We start from the raw sequence: 22,417 nt of genomic DNA on the forward strand, positions 1-22,417 counted from the left end.
GATTGGGGGGAATTGTGACAGGGGCATTTTGGGTACTAGCAATACTTTTGGCATTATTTTGTAATGTTAAAAATGTCTAGCATTATTTTGTATTACACCACACTATTAAGCATAAAAAGTCAAATTTCCCAAAATAAATATGCAGTTTTTGGTATTTACCCCACTACATTTTTCTTTTGGGACAAAATTTGCCACACCGGATTTTTTTTATCCAAAAAAACGAGCGAATTGTTTTTTACAATCCTAACCTTCTATCCTTTGTTCATATTAGGGGCATAATAGGAAATTAGGAAGTCTAGTTTCTACTTTCTGCAATAAATAATGAGAGGATTTTGGTGGGTTTAGTGAGAAAAGAAGAAAGAAGAGAAGAATGGAGGGTCAGCAACCATGGAAGCCAAGGTTGTCGTTCAGGATCGCCACCATTTTTTTGTGCTTCATCAATGTGGTCACTGCCCTTTTCTTGCTTCAGGGCTTTCTCTCTTCTGCTTCTTCCCGTTCCAAAATTTCCACCTCTCAACTTAATTCAGGTATCTATCTTTCTCTATGTGCCGCAAAGATTTCTGAAAAGAAACCATCTTTGGTACTTGGGTACTCTAGATATTTGCTAATCTTGCTAACCCACAATCGGATTTTCATATCTTTGGTTGAATTTGTGAACCGTGATTGATTAAAGTTGTGGGTTTTGTTTTGTTCATTCGTGCTGATTTTAGTTCTTGACATTTTCTTTTTGTTTGGATGAATTGGAAATTTGGGTGCTTTTTGTTGGATTCTGAAATTTTCTTACCCGTCGCTTATTAAGTGTCTGTAATTGAGTAAAACTTGGTCCTAGTCTAGAAATGAATGTTGGGATTTAACAAAAGCTAGAATTTAAGTTATGAAGGAAACATTTCTTTCTATCCTGTAAATCCAATTCATGGAGTTTTGGTTATGGTTTCATCCATCAAATGTGTCAAAATTTTGATTTGTTTGTTGTATATTTTGAAATAGAATAATGTTCGAGTGTCTGAAGGCTAGTCATGGAGTTTCATTGCTCTAAAACAAATAAAGTAATGTAAGATGATGATTATGAATTTATTACTGGAAAAAAGCCACTAAATGAACATCATGTCATTTGAATGACTTGACGCGTTCAGCATTTTAAGTTCACTCTTTGGAAGAACAAGGATGCCTCCATTATAACAGGAGTAAATATCTAATTCCAACCATGATATGGCATTTCATAACTCACTGTTTGTGACATGCTGAATTTGAAAATTATGATGTATTCTCAATTTTAGTTGTAAATTCTATGATCATTGCTTATGTATGTCGCCATTGAGAACTTGGTTTACTGATTAAACTAGGTTCTAACGCAAGTTTCCAACTGCAGCTCAACTCAGATACATCAGGGAATGCGAAGAAATTCGTCTTGCTATGCAACCCTTGGAACTGATTAAAAGAGTATGGCATCAGCTTATAGTTTATTTTTCCTTGTTAAAATTTTGTTTGCATTTTGCTAGTTGCCAACTGTATGCCTAGACTCTTTTCTTTAATAGTTCTAGTGGTATGCCAATAGGTGGGAAAATATTAATATAAATATATATATTTATGTTTAGTTTCAATTATCATGAAATAATTCTCTTTGTGGGAATTCAATGACATAATGTCTTCTGCATTGATGCGAATTGTTCTTGCTTTTTTAGGTAAAAGAAATTCAGCAAGAAGCATATGCCGAACCAGAATCTGTCGAACAGAAGGAAGCAAAGCAAACTGCAGCAGCTGATCTTTCTAAAAGATTGAAGGATTTTCGTTCCATTAATGATGCAAATAGCTTGAAAGGTTAGCATCAGTTTCTTTGCATAACAATATTCCCCCGAATTCGAAAGAATGAATTAATAAATAATCAAGGCCACCATCAATATCAGTCCTAAGATTATTGATATGTACTCTATGATCTTTACTTCATGGGATGAGGACATCATGTTAAAATTGTTAGGTGAGATTTTTTCTTCTTTCAGATATATTATTAAGTATTTGATAGCAGTACTGCTAAATTTTTGCACTAGGCTTGGTTCAATTTATTTGGTGCTGATCTAAAGTCAATAACTCTTACATCATATTTGAACTTGTAAATTAGGATATTTATCATAAAGTTTGATTTGAGTACAATATTGTGCATTCATCCTTGTCTAGCAAACCTCTCCTTGTAAAGTTTTCTTGTAAAATCTCAACAATATATCATCATATGTTTCAAAAGTCTTATGGGATTCTCATGTTGTTTGCTTGTGTGTGTTGAGATTTTATCTTTGAGTAATTGAGTAATGATATGTGCATCCAAAATATACATTCAAATATTACACGTGTCACCGCTTTTTAAAATAGTAGTCCCAGTTTTAATAAATATGATCGGTTAAATTAAACTGCAACATTACTGTGTGTAATGTTTGAGGACATATTTTTGGTGTACATATCATTAGTCATTATCTTTTACCTTTTCTTATGGTAAAGAAAACGGTAGATATTTTCAATTATTGTTTATCCGTTCAAATTGATTATGTATACTGATTTCACATTGTGTAATGTTTTGTCAGCTTTGGAGGAGTGGCGTAAACGGAAGATGGAAAGAGCAAGACTTCGTCAACTGGAAAAAAATGGAACATTATCCTCTTAAACTTTACAGAAGAATATATCAACTAGAGAAAAATGGAACATTATCCTCTTAAGCTTTACAGAAGAATATCTTACTACTAATCATGTTGATTCTCCAAATTGTATGAAACTTCTTTTTTTCTTTTTCTTTTTGAAGGGTTCTTTTTTCCTTCTGGTATACATGTATATAACACAGCACTGACTTGAGAAACAAGTCCATGAAACAATTAAAAATGCTCTTCTTTTTTCGTTTAGTTACAGAATCTTAAGACTTTACTTCTCTCATCTTTATTTCCCTTTGTAGACCATCTCCAACCCAAATTTTTCTTTAAATCAACTTTAGCTTCATTTTACCAATTTTATTACATTAAATTACTATTTCATCTCCAATCTATTACTTCAAAAAAGAATATTATTTTTAATCATCAATAATCAATATATATTAATATTAATAAAAATATTTAAACAATAATTCTTTTATAAAATAACCATTATATAATAATTTAGTTTGACTTTAAATAAATAGTGTCATATTTATTAGTGAAGTAAAAAATATATTTCTTTATTTTGAAGATAAAGTTGAAGAGTGGTTGGAGAATGATTTTAACTTCAAAATAAAGTTAAAGCGAATTTAAAGGCAAAGTTGGAGATGCCGGTAGGTTAGGTTAGCTATTACTTATCTCTTGTTAAACAACATTAGTTAGATAAGTTGGTGGCTTTGCTTTTTCTTTTCAATAATTTCTCCTAATTTCCTTTCAAAAGTTGGATATATATAGAATAAAAGTTTAGCAATGGCTTTAAACTTTCATCTCAATATCTTGAAAACTATGTTATAATTTTCTATGAAAAAGATATTACATTGCCAAGAATGAAACATTCTTCCGAGCAAGAGTATATATTAAGTAGTTTTCTTTTAATCTTTCCTTTATATAAATGAAAGTGTTTATACTAATTTGGATGGTATGTTGTACAAAAATTATCAATAGGATCATTTATTTTTTAAAATATTACAATTTATCATAATAATATCCTCAGCATGATTTTGATTAATTTTTTTTTCAAATGGGACCAAAATTCCCCTAAATTTTTTTGACAGATCGGTTAGCGCGGTATTATAGTGGAACACCATGTACTCAAGGAATTTAGCTTCATCCTCGTATTATTGAATTTTAAAATATATAAAATAGAAACTAAATAAAAATAAATTTTTAATTAATTTAACATTTAAAAAAAATTAACTAAAATTATTTCTCTCTCTCCTACTTCTTCCCCTTCCCTCACCAACTGCCCTAGGATGTCGTCAGCACCTTTCACACATGGACATGGTCAACGATCTGGTGTCGCCAACAATGGTTGCTTTGACCATGGAGCTTCGGGCGACGACCATGGAAGGGGCCGACGATCTAGGAACAAATTTCAGATGCAGGTTTCGTGGTCTTGTCGACTAGAGGTGGGAGGCTTGGGGTCAGGTGATCCAGAGCTTGGATCTAGGCTCACGGAGGTCTCGAGGACGCCATGCGAGGCTTGGACCTGGGCTTCAGGTCTGGTGATGATGAATTCTCATTAGTATTTTCGGCTTTTCTTTTTTGGGTTTTCAGTTTGCTTGAAAGTATGAGTTGGGTTTACTAAGTTTGCTGGAGGTAGGTTGGTTGCTGCCATTGTTGTTTTGTTCTTCATTAGATTGGGTTTTGTTTTGAATATTAATGTGAATTATTAAAGTTTTGGATTTGGGTGAATAATATCAATGGGAGATTCTTATCTTAGTTTGATGACATTTATCTTTTGGGTTGATTTTGTTGAATAATGGACTGAGTTTTTAAAGAGTGAATAATAAGTGGAACAAAAATATGTACCTAAACATTTAGTGTCATTTTTTAAAATAGGTCATTTTTTAAAATAAGTGAGTATAAGTTTTAATAAATATAGTGGGTGAGAGTTTTAATGTCACTTTTTATTTATTTTTAAATAGGTGTCAGTTTTAATAAATATAGTGGCTATCAGTTTTAATAAATATAATGGGTTAGGTTGCTGTCACGTCAATATGTATAATGTCATTTGAATGTATATAATGGTTGAGTGTATATTTTAAGTGTACATATTATTACTCTAATTTTTAATTTTTATTTTAATAATTTCAATTAAATATTATATTTTTTTAATTTTAAAATTTACTAACTGTTGACCCACGATTTGGCCAACTGACACGGAGTCAAAATATGAATGATATGAACAAATATAAAGAAAATAATATAATGACGAAAGTAAAGAAAACACAGCAATTTATAGTGGTTCGGCCCTAGGATCTGGTAATGACCTACGTCCACTTAGAATTATATTGATATGAAATCAGAAGTGTGATCAGAGAACTTGGGTTCAATGAGTTTCAGCACTTCAGTTAAAGCAATACAAGTGTTTTTGGGAGAAATTCTATCTCTCTCTATCGTTTTTTAGTTCAAAAGAAAAGTCCCCTCCCCTTGAGCTATATCTTGCTATTTATAGGCTCATAGAGGATTACAGAATATTGTTGCAGATATTATCCCCTGAATAGTGGGATATTCGGAAGATTGCATGAGATAAATTCGGGATTCACAAAGATCTTCTCACAAATGTTGTTCTGCTAGCGGAACCACCGACCAGACTGGTCGCGGCAAAGATAGGCCTCTCTTGCTTCAGGTGTGTCCCCTGGTCGATACTCTAGCAGATGCTTCCAGGTGTCAGCCACTTATCAAGAAATTATTCGCTACGTCACCAATGCTAATTTACCTGATAGCATTTGCCCCCCAAAGTTTATTTACTATGAACAGTGAATAAACTTTGAACGTATGACTCTTCGGTAACCCCTCCTGACGTGTCAGGACCCTTCGTGCGTTCTTGAAAAAAGCAAATTACTCCTGTCTAATCATGGCTTTTCAGTTCCCCAGAAACACTTTTGACGGCCATCACGTTTCCCCATACTTCGAAAAGGGAAAATTAATGATCACGCCTTTTGAATATCAGAGACAAACTTATATAAGATCACCAGAGCCATTTCTTTCCTTTTCACGCACGCCACTACTCTGCCGAAAACCCTAAAAACCAGAGCTTTACCTTCTCCGGCGAACGTTTTCTTGTGCTTTCTAGACTCAAACGGTGGGCTTCTTGACTCCCGAAGCTCTTACTTCCACCTTCACGACCATTTTCACTGGTAAGTTTCTTGAAACCTCATGCTTCTAAATTCTCGTGGTGCATGCTTTTTAATAGTGTACTGTTTGAGTCTTTTGGCTTCTGGTTTTTTAAGCGCCCATAGATAGAATATTTTTGTAGGCAGAGCAGGCTTATGAGTTGGTTTAAAACCCAAGATCAGTGCTTTTTGGGACGTAAAATCGAAGTAGCAATTTGATTTTTAAGCCAGTTGAAAATAATTTTTCTTGCCCTAAGGGGAGTCGAAAAAGCTTTTCAGGAAAACCCTTCACTTTCACCCTTTGATCCGCTTTTTAAACTGTTTGCACAGAAAGACTTAGTTTCTTGCTAGAATGCTGTTGTATAAAGGCTTAGCTTTTATACTCGACCAGCGTTATTCTAAAAGCCTTCTAGACTCTTCTGACCTCACCTCCCCATTCTTTTGTTTGCAGATTTTAATGCCAGATTTGTGGGGAGGTGAGAGACCCATCGACGACGACCTTCTCGCCCAGCTGCTCGAGGGAGAAGAGCAACCAACCGATCGCATTCACCAGATAACTTTCTCACGAGCCTCTTCCAGACCACATCCTTCTCCTCCAATGGCCCGTTCAAAGTCTCATGGCAAGAAAAGGCCCGAATCTGAGAGTAACCCTACTTCTTCTGCCCAGCCTGGCTCGCAGGCGGGGGCTCCCTCGACCAGTGGTCGAGAGAATTTTGTTCCTGACCCTAATATCCAAACTAGGGCTCGTCCTCGTCATAGGAATCCGCCTGATGTCGAGTGGTACACTCCCCCGGCCAGTTCGATGACCCCTCGGATGGTCGCCAATTGCTTCAGAAAATTCCCCCTTACGGGGGTAACCATTACACGTCCTACCGCGGACCAGAGGGCTAACCGTACAGGAGGAGCGCACAGCGCCTGGTCCCGGTACCACATTGAAGCGGGGGCTTATCTCCCTCTTCATCCTTTCTTTGTAGGGGTGGCCAATTATTTCGGCGTCGCCCCCTTCCAAATAACCCCCAACGGATATAGAATGTTGGCTGCACTCTATGTCCTGTACAAACTTAACAAGTGGCCAGAACCTTCACCTCATGAGGTCAACTACCTCTTCGACCTCAAGTCCAATCCTCAGCACAACGGGATGGGCTTTTTTCACTTTTGTCACCAGGAAACCAGCCGGTCGTTCCTGAGTGGTACTACTCATGTCTCGAATGTGGGGCATTATAATAAGGAGTACTTCTTTACTCCGAACATAGCCAGTAACAACTTGGCCTTCGCGAGAGGAGGTAAGAGCTTACCTTTCGCTGGTCGATACTTTTCCCCAGAATATATTCTTTCATTTTTTTCTCAATTTTGACCTGTTTTTCAGGCCCCTGGCTACGTCCGACTCCAACACCAGACATGGTGTTGAGGTCCAATGCTCTGGCCAGGATGTCTGACGCAGCGAAAAGCGTCAAGGCCCTGATCATTGAAAATAATTTGAGGTCGTCTGGCCTCCTGGCTCCTCGCCATGAAAATAGAGGGTCCGTGGTGGACGAAGCCACTGCCGAGGGGGTTCCCGAGCAGCAACCTCCTGTGCCTTCTCCCAAGAGGAGGCCAACAGGAGTTTCGATCAGGGAACCCACGGGTAGCCCTTCTGCCAAAAGGCCTTCTGCTCCCCAAGGCAAGGGGAAAGAAAAGGCCACAGAGCCTGTTGTTGACTTGGGAGAGTCCTCTGATGACAATGGTAACTTTATTTCGCTTTTAAATGGTTTGCCAATTCCCTGTCATATGTTTGACGGGGACGGTAACTTTACATATGCTCCAAATTTAGGGCCAGACTTCTTCATGCCCGAAAATGAGTTTATGATTAATAGAGTCGATAATGTAACGACCAGTAGTTGTAGCTCGGGTATTTACTTTGCTATCTTCTTTCTGTTGTATTACTTACTTTCACCTTTCTCTTTCCTTATTAGCCCTTGCGTTTACCTTCATGCAGATATGTCGACTCCCAACATCTTCGACATGTACCAGGCCGAGGAAGAAGAAGAAGTCCCCCAACTCTCTCGGAGATCGAGAAAGAGGGCTGGTGAATCCAGTCGGGGCCCTTCGGCCAAAAAGAGTCGACCAGATGACCCTCCTCAGGGCACACCAACTGGGAAAAATCCTGCGCCAACTGGGCGAATTCCTACTCCTCCTCCTGCTCCTTCCGAACAGCAAAATACTCCTGTTCGGCTCAATCCTCCAGCTGAGCCTGCTAGGGAGCATCTTTCTCGTGAAGAGGCCCATGGGGCTAGGCTCGTGAGCCGTGCCATCAGATCTGCCAAGGATCGTCTTGACCGCATAGGCAAAGGCGAGCAAATTGGGACTGCCATGCTCCAAGCTGAAGAGTTACCGGTCGACCAGATCCTGAACAGGGCTCTGAACGAGATCTCCAGCGTAAGTGTTTCTTTATTCTTCAAGTCTTGTAGTTTTTAAACCTTGTGATTAGTCCTAACTCCTTTTTCTTTGTGCACAGGCCTTGCTTTCTGCCACTACTGCTCGTACCCGAGCTCAGGTTCTTGTCGAGCAGGTCGAGGCAAAAGCTATCGAGAAATATCAGGTGAAGGCAGCCGAGGAACTTTCGGCTGCTGAGGCCAGGCATGCTACGGAGTTGGAAGCGATGGTCCAAGAGAGGGATGCAGCGGTGACCAAACTGTCCGCGGCCGAAGCTGCAAAAGATGCAGCGGTTAAGTTGAGGGAAGAGTACCGGCCGTACAACAAAACTCATCTCCGCGAAATCAAGCATCTGGAGGGGGTAGTCAAGTCTAAGGACGAGACTATTGCCACTCTCGAGGGCAAGGTGCAGCAGCTGGAGCTTGACAACTCCAAGAATCTGGAAAAGTACAAAAGGACGACACTCCGATGTTTCTATAACTTCTGGAAACACAATCAGGGTGCTGACTTTAGTTACCTTTCAGAGGAAGTCAGAACTGCGGAGTTGGCCCGGTGCGCTGTTCAACTGGCTGAAGAGGAGGCAAGAGCTGCGACTCCTGCAACCCCAAGCGTCGTTGGTTTGGAAGAAGAAACCATCGAGGAAATGACTGACCAGGTTGTTGCCCAGGACCCTCCTGCCCCCCATGCTCCTTAATTTATTATTAACTATTTTTCTTTCTTTTTGAATATGCGACCCACGGGTCGTGATGTAAAGACACTAGTTTCTTTTTAAACTTTGCTGCACGGGCAGTAAATCTTTTTTATTTGAACAGTTACATCCAAGCAGCAATGCTTGCGGTGTAAAAGCTTAACTCTTGGTGCTATAATATTTTTATTTATTATAACATTTGTCCGTATGACCGAACTTAGCATAGTACTTTGCCATGATTTATCAAACACAAATTTTGAAAAATACACTAAGTACTGTAGGATGCTTTCACTCATTTTGTTCATGTGTTTACATACCTTGAGAGTATGCTTTGCTATCGATGTGCCTTATATGCCCCCCAAGTGATCGAGGAGCTTTAGGTCCTTGGTCACTTGCCTTGACTATGGCCTGTTCGAACATTCCTGTTCGTGCGGAAAAAATGATACTTGTGATACAGCAAAACAACACACGTAATGAACAAATACTTGCAAATGTAAATTCACAACAGGTTGGCAAGAATGACTGGCTGAGCACAGTCCCTTATAATCTCGTATTAAAAATGGACTAACATGTCTTTACGAGTGATTCTGAAACAGAATCTTCCATATACGAGCAGTTAGCCATACATCGTGGCTAACCCTCTTTGCAAAACTTGTAAAAATTAATAGAAAAATCTAAACAAGCCAATCCTTTAAGAAGGGCTGTTTATTGATAATACTTTCGCAGGTGTTCTCCATTCCAATAGCGCGGAACGAGATCTCCGTTTAAGCGTGCAAGTTTGTAGGTGCCTGGGTGAAGGACTTCTTCAATCTGGTAAGGTCCTTCCCAGTTAGGTCCGAGCACGCCAGCAGTGGGGTCGCGGGTATTTAAGAAAACTCGTCGTAGCACCAGATCTCCGACGTTGAGTCTAAGGACTCCATCATCAACTGGCTGTTCGCGTCCTGGTCGTAAGTCAAACGCCGATGTGAGGGGGGATCTAGCTCGACAGGTAACATTGCCTCATATCCGTAGGCTAGAGAAAATGGGGTATGCCCCGTCGCTGTTCGATGAGATGTTCTATACGACCAGAGGACTTCAGGTAGCTGTTCCGGCCACGCTCCCTTAGCTTCTTCAAGCCTTTTCTTCAGGGTGTCCTTGAGGGTTTTGTTTACAGCTTCGACTTGCCCATTCGCTTGGGGGTGCGCGACTGAAGAAAAACTCTTAATAACTCCGTGCCTCTCGCAGAAATCGGTGAACAGATCGCTGTCAAATTGGGTCCCGTTGTCTGATACTATCTTTCTGGGCAAACCATACCGGCATACAAGGTTCTTGATGACAAAGTCGAGAACTTTCTTGGTCGTGATAGTTGCGAGTGGTTCAGCTTCTACCCATTTCGTGAAGTAATCGACTGCCACGACTGCGTACTTTACTCCTCCTTTTCCTGTTGGCAGTGACCCAATCAAGTCTATTCCCCATATTGCGAAAGGCCACGGGCTCTGCATCTGTTTTAGCTCATTTGGTGCTGCTCGTGGGATTTTGGAGAACCTTTGACATTTATCACACCTTCGTACGTACTCCATTGAATCCTCGTTCATTGTTGGCCAGAAATAGCCCTGTCTAAGAACTTTTTTCGCCAAGCTCTGCCCCCCAGCGTGATCTCCGCAGAAGCCTTCATGCACCTCTTTCATGAGTTCCTTAGCTTTCTCTGATGTAATGCACCTGAGCAGTGGCATTGAATATCCTCTTCGGTACATAACACCGTCGAGTAGTATGTATCTAGCAGCCCGCCTTTGCAGAGTTCTGGCCTTGTTTCTATCTGCTGGCAATGTCCCATTTTTCAGATACTCCAGGTAAGGGGCCATCCATGTATCTTCTGCACGAATTTCCATGTTGTCTTCGACCACATCTATGCTTGGTTTACTTAATCTCTCTACTGGGACTATGTTCAAGGTGTCAGCATCTTTAGCACTTGCAAGTTTGGCCAAGGCGTCTGCATTCGAATTTTGGTCTCGCGGAATCTGCTGAAGGGTGAACTTTGTAAACTGGGCTAGCAAATCTTTCGTTTTGTTAAGGTAGGCCATCATTTTTAATCCTCGCGCTTGATATTCTCCCAGGACCTGATTTACGACCAGCTGAGAGTCGCTGTAAACATCGAGCGCTTTTATACTCATATCCCTGGCCATTCTCAGCCCAGCGAGGAGTGCTTCGTATTCTGCTTCATTGTTTGACGCTGCGAAGTCAAACCTGATTGCGCAGTGAAATCGATGCCCTTCGGGCGTTATCAATATCACTCCTGCTCCTGCGTGGGATTCATTGGATGATCCATCCGTGAATAGCTTCCACGAAGGAGTCTCGTCTTGAGGCATGGGCGCGTCAGGTTGCTTGCGCAGCTCACTGTTGGGGAGTTCGGTGAACTCCGCAATGAAATCGGCCAAGGCTTGCCCTTTTATTGCTGCTCGCGGTGAATAAGTTACATCAAACTGTCCTAATTCGACCGCCCATTTTAACAGTCGTCCAGCCGCCTCAGGTTTTTGGAGGACTTGCCGAAGGGGCTGGTCGGTCAGAACTGTGATAGGATGGGCTTGGAAGTATGGACGCAATTTTCTGGAGGCTAGAATCAGGCAGTATGCTAATCTTTCGATCGGTGGATATTTCAATTCTGCACCGATGAGCCTTTTGCTGACGTAATAAACAGCTTTCTGTACGCCTTCTTCCTCCCGTATTAGTACCGCACTAGCAGCAACTTCGGTAATCGCCAGATAAATATACAAAGTCTCTCCTTCGATTGGTTTTGATAGGATGGGAGGTTGCGACATATGATTCTTTAAGGTCTGGAATGCTTGCTCGCAATCTTCCGTCCATTCAAACTTCTTATTTCCCCTGAGTAGATTGAAGAATGGAACGCACTTGTCAGTTGATTTTGAGATGAATCTACTCAGGGCAGCGATCCTTCCGGTCAGGCTTTGTACATCCTTGATTTTCTTCGGCGACTTCATGTCGATCAGGGCTTTTATCTTGTGGGGGTTGGCTTCGATTCCTCTTGAATTTACTATAAACCCCAAAAACTTCCCTGATCCGACTCCAAAGGAACATTTGAGGGGGTTTAATTTCATCTGATACTTGTTCAGCACGTCAAAGCATTTCTGCAAATCCCTCACATGTCCTTCTGCCCTTTTGGACTTTACGAGCATGTCATCCACATATACCTCCATGCTTATCCCAATTAGCTCTTTGAACATGTGGTTGACCAGTCGTTGGTAAGTCGCACCTACGTTTTTCAGTCCGAAGGGCATTACTCTGTAACAATACAAGCCCGTATCGGTCCGAAAGCTGGTGTGATCCTCGTCAGGGGGGTGCATGCTGATTTGGTTGTAACCCGAATACGCATCCATGAACGAGAGGATCTCATGTCCTGCAGTTGCATCGATTAGCTGGTCGATCCTCGGGAGTGGGAAGCAGTCTTTTGGGCAGGCTTTATTGAGGTCTGTAAAATCCACACAGGTCCGCCACTTGCCGTTTGGCTTGGGGACCAGCACCGGATTTGAGACCCACGACGGATAAAACGCTACCCTAATGAACCCATTTTCTTTAAGTTTTTCGACTTCTTCTTTTAAGGCCTTTGATCTATCTTTATCGAGCAGCCTTCTTTTCTGTTGCACCGGTGGAAAGGCATTGTTTATGTTCAGGACATGGCTGATTACTGCAGGGTCTATCCCAACCATGTCTTTATGCGACCAGGCGAAAACTTCTTGGTTCTCTTGCAAGAATCTTACCAGTGCCTGCTTTGTGGTAGGTTCTAAATTCTTCCCAACCCTTACGACTCTGGTTGGGTCTTTTTCATCGAGTTGGACCTCTTCCAGGTCCTCGATGGGTCCTATATTTTCTTCAAAATCCCCAAAGCGAGGATCCAAATCTATATCCTCACTTTGGGCAACACCCTATTTGGTGACTTTACCACCTGATTGGGTTTGACTGTCTTCTGTCATCTGCAATCGTTCTGGGGTAGCGCTCCTCGACGCTCCACTTTTTGCCTTTGTGATTGAGGCGTTGTAGCATTCCCTGGCTTCCCTTTGGTTTCCCAAAACGCATCCTACCCCTGCGTCTGTTGGGAACTTCATGGCTAGATGCCACATGGAGATGATGGCCCTCAACTCAACCAGTATGGGTCTTCCAATAACGGCGTTATATGCTGAAGGACAATCGACCACTACAAAAGTGGCGAGTAGTGTCCTTGAGGCAGGCGTTGTACCCGTTGTTACTGGGAGTTTGATCATTCCGGCTGGTGCGAGTCCTTCTCCAGAGAAGCCGTATATGGTTTGATTGCAGGGCTCCAAGTCCTTTACGGACAATTTCATGCGTTCCAGCGTTGATTTATACAGGATGTTCACTGAACTTCCTGTATCGACCAGTACTCTTTTTACCATCATATTGGCCATCTGGATATCCACGACCAGCGGATCGAAATGTGGGAACCGTACGTGCTGGGCATCGTCCTCAGAGAAGGTTATCCCGTACTCCTCTGAGCGAGCCTTTTTCGGCGCGCGGTCCTCCACAGTCATCATCTCGATGTCCTGGTCGTGGCGTAGAGTTCGAGCATATCGTTCTCTGGCCTTTCCGCTATTTCCCACGAGGTGCGGGCCTCCACAGATGGTTAAGAGCGTTCCGGCTACGGGGGCAGGTTGTAATGGTGGCGAGCGCTGGCGTGCAGACGTCTGCTCGTTGCCACCTGGAGCTTCTCGTTGGGAAGTTCCCGAGGCCCGTACGTACCTTCTCAAGTGTCCTTGTCTTATAAGGAACTCGATTTCGTCTTTTAACTGGTTGCATTCATTAATGTCCGTAGTCGTTATGGTAATGACAGAACTTGGTGGTGTCTCTTTTCGAAATGTCTTTTCGAATGGGCCCAGGTTTCTTGTAAGGCACACTAGAGCTCGTGGCCTGGTAAACCTCTCCTCGAGACTCGATGAGGGCAGTGTAGTTAGTGAACCTAGGTTCATAACGATTACCCTTGGCACGTTTATTGTCGGAGGTGGAGGGCTCGTTATATGGCCGTTTCCCACCATTTTTGCCATTACCGTTGCCGTTTTTATGGCCTTTGTCGTTGCCATTAGGTTTGGACCCATTGGCGGCTTTGGAAGGTTCGGCGGCCTTTTTACCCTTGTTCGAGGGTTTCCCATCGTCAGCAATGGCTTCTTCGAGCTTTATGTAACGATCGGCTCGATCCAAGAACTCTTGGGTTGTTTTAACTCCGTCCTTACGAAGACTTTTCCACAGGGGCGAACGGCGCCTCACTCCCGCGGTTATAGCCATCATTTTTCCTTCGTCTCCGACTGTCTTTGCTCCGGCTGCCGCTCGCATAAAGCGTTGGATGTAATCCTTTAGTGATTCCCCATCCTGCTGGCGGATCTCGACCAGTTGGTTTGCTTCGGTCGGGTGGACACAACCTGCGTAGAACTGTCCGTAGAACTCCCTTACGAACATTTCCCAGGAAACTATGCTTGCAGGTGGGAACTTAAAGAACCATTCCTGCGCGGCTTCTGAAAGTGTTGCAGGAAAGATCCTGCACCAAGCGTCTTCGGACACTTTCTGAATGTCCATCTGGATTTCAAACTTATTCACATGCGAGACGGGATCCCCGTAACCATCAAAGTTCGGGAGCGTAGGCATCTTGAACTTGCTGGGAGTCTCTGCGTTGGCTATTCTTTGGATAAATGGAGTGCCTTTTCTTCTATCGTGGTCAATGTAAGAGGTCCTTCCTCCGACCAGCTGTTGCACAGCCTGATTTAGTGCGTCTATCTGGGCTTGCAACGCAGTAGGAATAGCTACGGTCTCTGTTGCTGGGGGGATATTCTCACCATGCTTCTCCCGACGATCATTGAGTATGTCTCTTAGATCTTCCTCTCTTCTCCGTTGCTCGCTACCTCCGAGCCGGTTGAAGACATTATTTTGCCTGGGTTGCCCCCCAACATCTTGTCTATTTGGTTGGTCATCTTGAGGTATTTGGCTCCTGCTTTTACCTCTATTTCCCATCAGCATTGCCCTTGCCTGAGTCAGCCTCATTGTAGCCGTGGCCATCTTTGAACTTTGATTGGCTGTGGTAAGATTGGCTGTTCCCTCTATTCCCGTCTCTGGCAGAAACACCTCGAGCGTTAGAGGGTGGCCTGCGCTGGTCGCGATGTCCCCTTGCATTATCATGCCGTGGGGGTCCACGGACCGCAGAGCCTAACTCCGAGTCCCTCCTGTTACCAGGAGGGTAGTGACCTCTGTTCGCTTGGGGTGGCCCATCATTCTCGCGGCGTCTAGGACTACGAGGCTGTCGCTCGGCCCTATTCTGCCTTTGCTGCGGGGGATTCCCTCGAGCAGCTTGGGATGGTGGATTTGCCTCGGGGTCCAGTGGGACGTCGTCATGGGGCATCTGGGGATGTTCTGGCCTTTGCGGACTTGAAGGATGGATCGGTGGGCTAGGATTAGAACCTCCCTGGGGTGGCCCATTTTCAGGTTGGTTAGGCTACGAGGCAGGCGCGGCCTGATTTCTGGCCAACAGCAAGGCCGCTTCAAGGGCTGCCATGGCCTCGGTCTGGCGGCGATCCACCTCTGCTTGTCTCTCGCTCAACTCCGCCCGCTGACGATCAAGTTCCTGCTGCTGCCTTGCCATAGCTTCTGCGGCAGTCTCTTGATTGGCTCTCAGACTAGCCAACTCTTCTTGCAACGTGCCCAAGGTGCTCCTCAAAGTCGCATCGTCCATTTCCTCCTCTTCAAAATCTAGTTGCGGCTCATCTTCCGCCATGCTTGCAGGGGGAGGAGGAGGTGGCGGATTCGACGGTGCAGCGGCGGCGGTCTGACCAACTTTCTTTCCTGCTTTCGCCGTTAATTTTATCAATAACGATGAATCGTCCTCTCAATGAAAGCACCAGAATGTTGACCCACGATTTGGCCAACTGATACGGAGTCAAAATATGAATGATATGAACAAATATAAAGAAAATAATATAATGACGAAAGTAAAGAAAACACAGCAATTTATAGTGGTTCGACCCCAGGATCTGGTAATGACCTACGTCCACTTAGAATTATATTGATATGAAATCAGAAGTGTGATCAGAGAACTTGGGTTCAATGAGTTTCAGCACTTCAGTTAAAGCAATACAAGTGTTTTTGGGAGAAATTCTATCTCTCTCTATCGTTTTTTAGTTCAAAAGAAAAGTCCCCTCCCCTTGAGCTATATCTTGCTATTTATAGGCTCATAGAGGATTACAGAATATTATTGCAGATATTATCCCCTGAATAGTGGGATATTCGGAAGATTGCATGAGATAAATTCGGGATTCACAAAGATCTTCTCACAAATGTTGTTCTGCTAGCGGAACCACCGACCAGACTGGTCGCGGCAAAGATAGGCCTCTCCTGCTTCAGGTGTGTCCCCTGGTCGATACTCTAGCAGATGCTTCCAGGTGTCAGCCACTTATCAAGAAATTATTCGCCACGTCACCAATGCTAATTTACCTGATAACACTAACTAATAAAATTCAAGAGTAATTAAAAAAAGCATCACTAAAATCTCGGGCTCAAAGTATGATCTGAATTGTAATTTTTCAAAATAAAAATTTCGATAAATAATTATTACAAAACACGGGTTCAAATTGGTAATTTCACTTAATTAAACTTAAATCTTGAGATCATTTCATTGCTGCTTCCTAAATTTTGAATATGCATTAACTTGCAACTAAACGTATAAACAAGGCACTTAGAATACTAACTTCTACAAGAGAAAAAAAAAACAAAGGACCTGTATAAATGTACATAAATCTGTTCATTTGAAGGAGTTTGGATACCATTAATAGCCCGTTCTAACAAACATCTTGGCCTACTAAATTCTAATTGAACATTAACTTTAGTAAGGCTGCTAGTCTTTCAAGCAATTGGGGAGGACATGCCTCTCAATTACTTATAATTTATACTATAATTCACATGAAGAAAAAAAATGCACGTCATTAAAATGAGATCCTTGCTTTAAACATTTCAATCTAAACATCGATTACTATACAGGTTTTTATCCAATTTTGGATTTAATATATACAAGCTAAAAAATACTAGAGCTTCATACACAGTTGGGCATTCATGACAGGCTGGTCTCTTAAGTGCTTCTCCTTTCCTAGTTTAGTATTTCTTCATTTCCTTGATGCTCTGGAAAATCTACTATTGTGCAGTAGAGGCACTAAGGTAGAGAGACAAAAGCGCAAAAAGGTTGCTTTGGATAGAGCTGTTCAAAGTTTGAAGCATCTAACTTCCAAAAAGGGTGAGACCCAAAAATCCAGAAAGCCATGTCAAAAAACTTGGTACATCATATAGTATATGAGTCCCATCTGCATGAAGTAACAAAAAGTAATGATCATGAAGTTCTTAATATCCAAATCAAATGCCCCTATCAACTTTTGGGGTCCAAATCCAAACATTTTAGTGTATATAAACAAATTACTGAATAGTGTCCAGGACAGCTGGAACCAAAAAGCTGAACAAAGAAAACTAAGTATTCATATTTTTTCCGATTCCAGAACATTACATAGTTATCCTTTGAAATGTTTAAACATCCAAATTGCTTTCACTTTAGCTGAAAACAACAATCTCATTTGCATATCTGAAAAAGAAAAGATAATGCAAAAGGAACCTATCGGAGGTATATAATTAAATAGGATATCTTTGCACAGAATATTTACATCAAAATTTCTAGGAAAAGAAAACTGTCATTGAAAGTATTGTAGCATCAACTACCATTTCGAGAAGAATACTACAGTTGCTTTGCCATGCATAGGGTACATTCATTTTGCTTTGCTCCTATCCTACCTTTCAGTTTTTTGGAACCTCAAAACTTATAGAAAAACTATTTTAGTATAATATAGACCACAAAGAGATCCCTATAAAAAATATAACTATCAACAAATTGATAGGATTATGCCACATAGGCACAAGGAATTTGTCAGTGAATACTCAGAGCTGCTGCTCTTTGGGAGAGTGCCAAGAATTCAAGTCTTGCCACCCATAATAACATACCCATATCACCCCTTGTGCTATGTGGCATATTACCCAAACCAGGGTCCTATCACAAATTAATAATGGAAGCCTACTCAAGCACCAGCATTGGTGTCTAAATTATACTCGCTCACTCAAGCATCAAATTACTGGACCAACCAGATCTGATGATGGTACTAGTTTGTTAAGAGCATTCTGGCTCACTACATGACGAGTTTTTCTGTTTCTCTCTTAGGCTTCCTGTTGAGAATAACATGTACCCATAGAGGGAAATGGAATACATGTTAAGTCAAAAGAAACCAAAATGTATGAAAGCATAAAATATAGACATTTTTGTCTTAATGAATAACTATTGTACATAAGCATTCAACTAATTACAAGTTAACAAACCTTGTAGTATAGCTTCAGTAATAAAATAAGCAAAACTGATGCTTATTTTTCTGCATGCATTTTCATAATCACGACTGTATAGCTGCAATAGATAGTTGGGTTTGATTTCAAGGGTCTCCCACTTAACATGTGAAACTACCAATTTTAGCCCTTTACTCCAAGTTTTAAAATGGACTGCAAAAATCACACAAGCTTTCCTTGTGTGCTGCCCATTGAAGAGGAGTTTTGCACATAGGAGAGCAAATTTTTGTACCAGTTTCTGTTGAAACTTACAACTAGAATGCCTCTAAAAGACATTTTACACATAGTTTAAAGTTGATCAATAATCATCTTCTGCTTAAATCTAATCAATATAACTATACAAGATTTAATTATTTCATATTAATGATGATTAATAATAAGCTTCTTTTCAATGCCACTCATCCCAACTTTACGGAAGCAAGATGTTGAACATCAGACATGCAACACCTTTAGTTCAATGGAAGAGAAAAGCATGACTCCATTTGCAACTTGCAAACAGTGTACGTGTAAACTAGAGCATGGTTATCACTTATTTTAGATGAAACTCCCACTTACGGAAGACATTTTAATATTCAAGTCGAGGAGAGATCTACAGCTAAGCATCTCTCTCAATACATGAAAACTTAGCCATTTAGCAGATAGGTCACAAAGCATTTGTCTCAGCTTTTTATTCTCGAGTTAGAAATAACAAGGTGAACAGCTTATCTGAATATAAAATACTTTAGACATGTAAGCCTTAAGTAAGGAGAAAAACAGTAACGCAAGTTACACATTATATTGTATATCAAATGGAAAATGATAAGAAAGATAGGACATTATAATTTCATACAAGTAAGAGTATAACTAGTATAAAAGTTCATAACAACAAACCAATTACATGGCATAAATTTGCAATGCTAGCAATTGTATTATAATGATACACATCAGCTCCTAAATCTCACCAAAATTTCAGTAGGCTTTCTCTAGAGTATACTTGCTTCTGTAACGTCATGAAAGAATGTTACAAAATTCAAAACTTAGCAGCTACATATAAGTACACAGCTTATTGAAGTTTAGCTACACCAAAGAATACGAAAGACAACCCATCAAGGAAGTTTTCCAGCAATGAGAAGGTGAAAGGTGCACACAGATTTGATTGTAACCAAGTAATTCAACTATTGCTGAGATAGAAAGTTGTGTGTACCTCATTAGTCATGTCCCCATAACTCCACTGCATCATTCAAAAATACACCATGCCCTAAAATCTTACTCAGTTACAGATAGAAAGCTTCGGTGTCCATTCCTCAGCCACTCCATAGTCAAGGCTGAGCTCCCTCAGAGGAGGGATGTTTTCCATTGCAAACAGCATAAGATGAGGGAACATCAAGTTATTGTGGTCATAAAGCACAAACTGCACCATTACATTAGGAGTTGAACTGTGGGTCATATAACAGGCAACGTTCCTCATTTTTGATACATCTATTGCAAAATCCAACGGTGGCACTGGCGGATACGATGGCCTTACATAATCATCATATATTTGAGACAACTCTCCCCATTCTGCCCATCTATCAGAAAACCGATGCGGATAAACTAAGTTATCACCATTCATTGAAACAATATGGGCCTGTTCCCTCGTGAGAATAACCCCTGTATATTCACATATAAACGCACCAGCCTGTATCAAGTCCAACGACCTTACTCCCCAACCTGTTTCCCTTGACCTAAAGACTTCCAGTCTACATTTTATCCCATTCTGTGTAACCCGATTCCGGCATTGTGGGGGACAACGACAGAATGGCCCGCATTCGAAAACTAAAGGCTTGCCTCTCAAGAGAATCCCATTGTGATCATAAGCAAGCTCACCTCCATTCTTCATAGCACAAAAGCAATCTTCAGTGCAACCCCCAGTGCACTCACACCCAGTACCATTCCCTGACCGATGAAACGCAAATGGAGGAAAGACAGTTCTCACAAGATAGTCATAGTACAATGGTTCCTGATCAGCGTCAATATCATTAAAAAGCAAAACCGGGAGGCCCTCCTTCTGCAACGAGATATCTAAACTAAGGTAACCAGCTGGCCTCATCGTCAAGGGCTTAGCTCTTAGAGATGCTGCAAACCTAAGAATGGCGCTACCCATTTCAGGTTGACCATCAATTCTTACAAGCTTATACTTATAAACCCCAAAACCAGACTTACCCACATCAAACCAGCAATCCATAATTCGATACAAGCCATCATATACATATACCTTGCTAGTAATACTACCCGGGTGCTTGATTCCTCTGATAACCCTCACTTCAATCCCATAATGCATGCTCCTTTCAAGTGCAAGGTTGCCACCTTCAAGCTTCTGATGAGCACATTGCTTATTGAACTTGTCCTGTCCACCATGACCAGTATAGATTACCACATCTCCAGCGTCCTCGTCGTCTTCGTACCCACCGGATATGATCACACTCGTCGCAATTGGCTCTCCATTGGAGCTCTGACTCGCCGGAACATAATCGATTCCAGCCTGGACCTGACCATGTAACCCGACCACACAAAGCTCCATACGAAAGAAGAACAAATCTCCAACATAGACCCCTGGAATCGAACCCACAATCCTCTTATCTCGATTAAGCCACAACTCTCGGTCCCTCATGATCGAAGACGCTTTCAAATCACCGCGCAACCGCTTCACATTCCCCACGCCGTGCTTCCTCTCCTCATCCGCCGTCGACAGAACCCGAAGCGAATCAAATATCATCCGCGTGCGCCTCACCACGTTGCGGAAGTAAGTCTCGTCTTCGATTCCTAGATTCGTGACCCTTACCAGCTCGGCAGAGCGAGGAAGCCTCTTCCGCGAAACAATAATTGGGGCGACCTGGTTTTCTTCGGGAAAGGGTACAATTGCTCGCGAATCGGGGTCAGAGACCTGACTATCGCCGTCTTGATCCCCCTGAGAAAAAGCAGTTTTGAAGAGTTCCGAAATCCGGTGAAACTCGGAGAAGACATTGCTCTCGTCGGCCGAGCTTTGGGACAACAACGGAATAAGGGTTTGATTAGTGAAAGGGGTGAAAGGGGTGAGTTGAGAATCAGAGATGGGATTTGGGGTTGGCGTAGGTAAAGAAGAGAAGAATGGTTGTTCTTGGGTTTCTTGTAGTCGAGGAAGGTGTTGCTGGGGTTGGTAAGGAAGCGGATTAGGGGTCTGTAACGCTTCTTCGAAAGGTTCAAGCTTGGGTTCGAGTTTAGGGACTTTCAAAGGGATGGGGGTAGTAGTGGTGGCGCTGGTGGTGGCTGCCATGGCTGCCGCGGCGGAGGAACTCTCAGGGAGAAGATTAAGATCTTGAAAAGGGAGGAGAGAACCCATCATTTGTGTAAAACAAAAACCTTTATAGATACAAACCAATACAAATATACAATACAAACTTTTACATATGGAAATGAAATAAGAAAAGATTATATCATTTTCTTCCGTCTAAACTTTTACGAGAGATTTTAATGTTATTACATCAACCATCCACAAACAAAAAAAAACTATATAATAAAAATGTAAGAAAATAAAACAGGCGATTTTTGTATTTTTATTTTCCTTTTTTAAAAATAATTAAATAATTGTGTGAGTTTACGAAACTTTGCCCGATTCTAAACTTAGAAAGAGAAAAAAAAAAAAAAACATGAGGTAATGATGGTAGCTCACACTTAACTTCATTCGACTCCTTCACCAATCAAATCGTGCCACGTTAACAAATAAGAAAAACTTATTATTATTTAATATGGTTTTATTTTTGTCAATTTCAACTAAACTCGAAAGTATCCAACTGCTTTTGGTGGTAGATGCAAAAAAAAACAAAAGTATGTAAAAGGTTCGTATTATTCATATTAGTTGTTCGTTTGATATTAAAAATTTATAGAGTGATAATCTCTTGTATTTAAATTTTAATTAATTACTTAAAATTAATTATTTAAAATATGAAAACGTCAACCTGCTTAATTTACGAGTTAAAAAAAGCCACTCTTATTATTCTTGAATTTCAAAATTATAAGTTTTTAAAAATTAAAGAAATAACTCTCTTCAAAACTATAAGCCCCATAGTTTATGTTCATAATCCGACAAAGGGACCTAAATAGAGAGAGGCATCTTTCAG

The 22,417-nt window shown here is 41.4% G+C and overlaps 2 protein-coding genes across 2 annotated transcripts; one reads left to right on the plus strand and one right to left on the minus strand.

Moving 5' to 3' along the window:
- The first annotated feature begins 338 nt into the window (after window positions 1-338).
- Window positions 339-2,882, plus strand: LOC133819686 (uncharacterized). Its single transcript, XM_062252989.1, has 4 exons — window positions 339-527; window positions 1,370-1,440; window positions 1,683-1,818; window positions 2,571-2,882. Exons 1-4 carry the CDS (start codon window positions 371-373, stop codon window positions 2,648-2,650), a joined length of 444 nt encoding a protein of 147 aa, XP_062108973.1. The 5' UTR covers window positions 339-370; the 3' UTR covers window positions 2,651-2,882.
- Window positions 2,883-16,636: 13,754 nt separating this feature from the next.
- Window positions 16,637-21,793, minus strand: LOC133819687 (histone-lysine N-methyltransferase family member SUVH9-like). Its single transcript, XM_062252990.1, has 2 exons — window positions 19,486-21,793; window positions 16,637-17,227 (listed from the first exon to the last, which is right to left on the minus strand). The coding sequence occupies exon 1, from the start codon at window positions 21,640-21,642 to the stop codon at window positions 19,552-19,554; it is 2,091 nt and encodes a 696-aa protein (XP_062108974.1). The 5' UTR covers window positions 21,643-21,793; the 3' UTR covers window positions 16,637-17,227; window positions 19,486-19,551.
- Window positions 21,794-22,417: the final 624 nt, after the last annotated feature.

This window comes from Humulus lupulus, chromosome 2 (genome assembly GCF_963169125.1).
Source record: "Humulus lupulus chromosome 2, drHumLupu1.1, whole genome shotgun sequence".
Classification (NCBI taxonomy): Eukaryota; Viridiplantae; Streptophyta; class Magnoliopsida; order Rosales; family Cannabaceae; genus Humulus; species Humulus lupulus.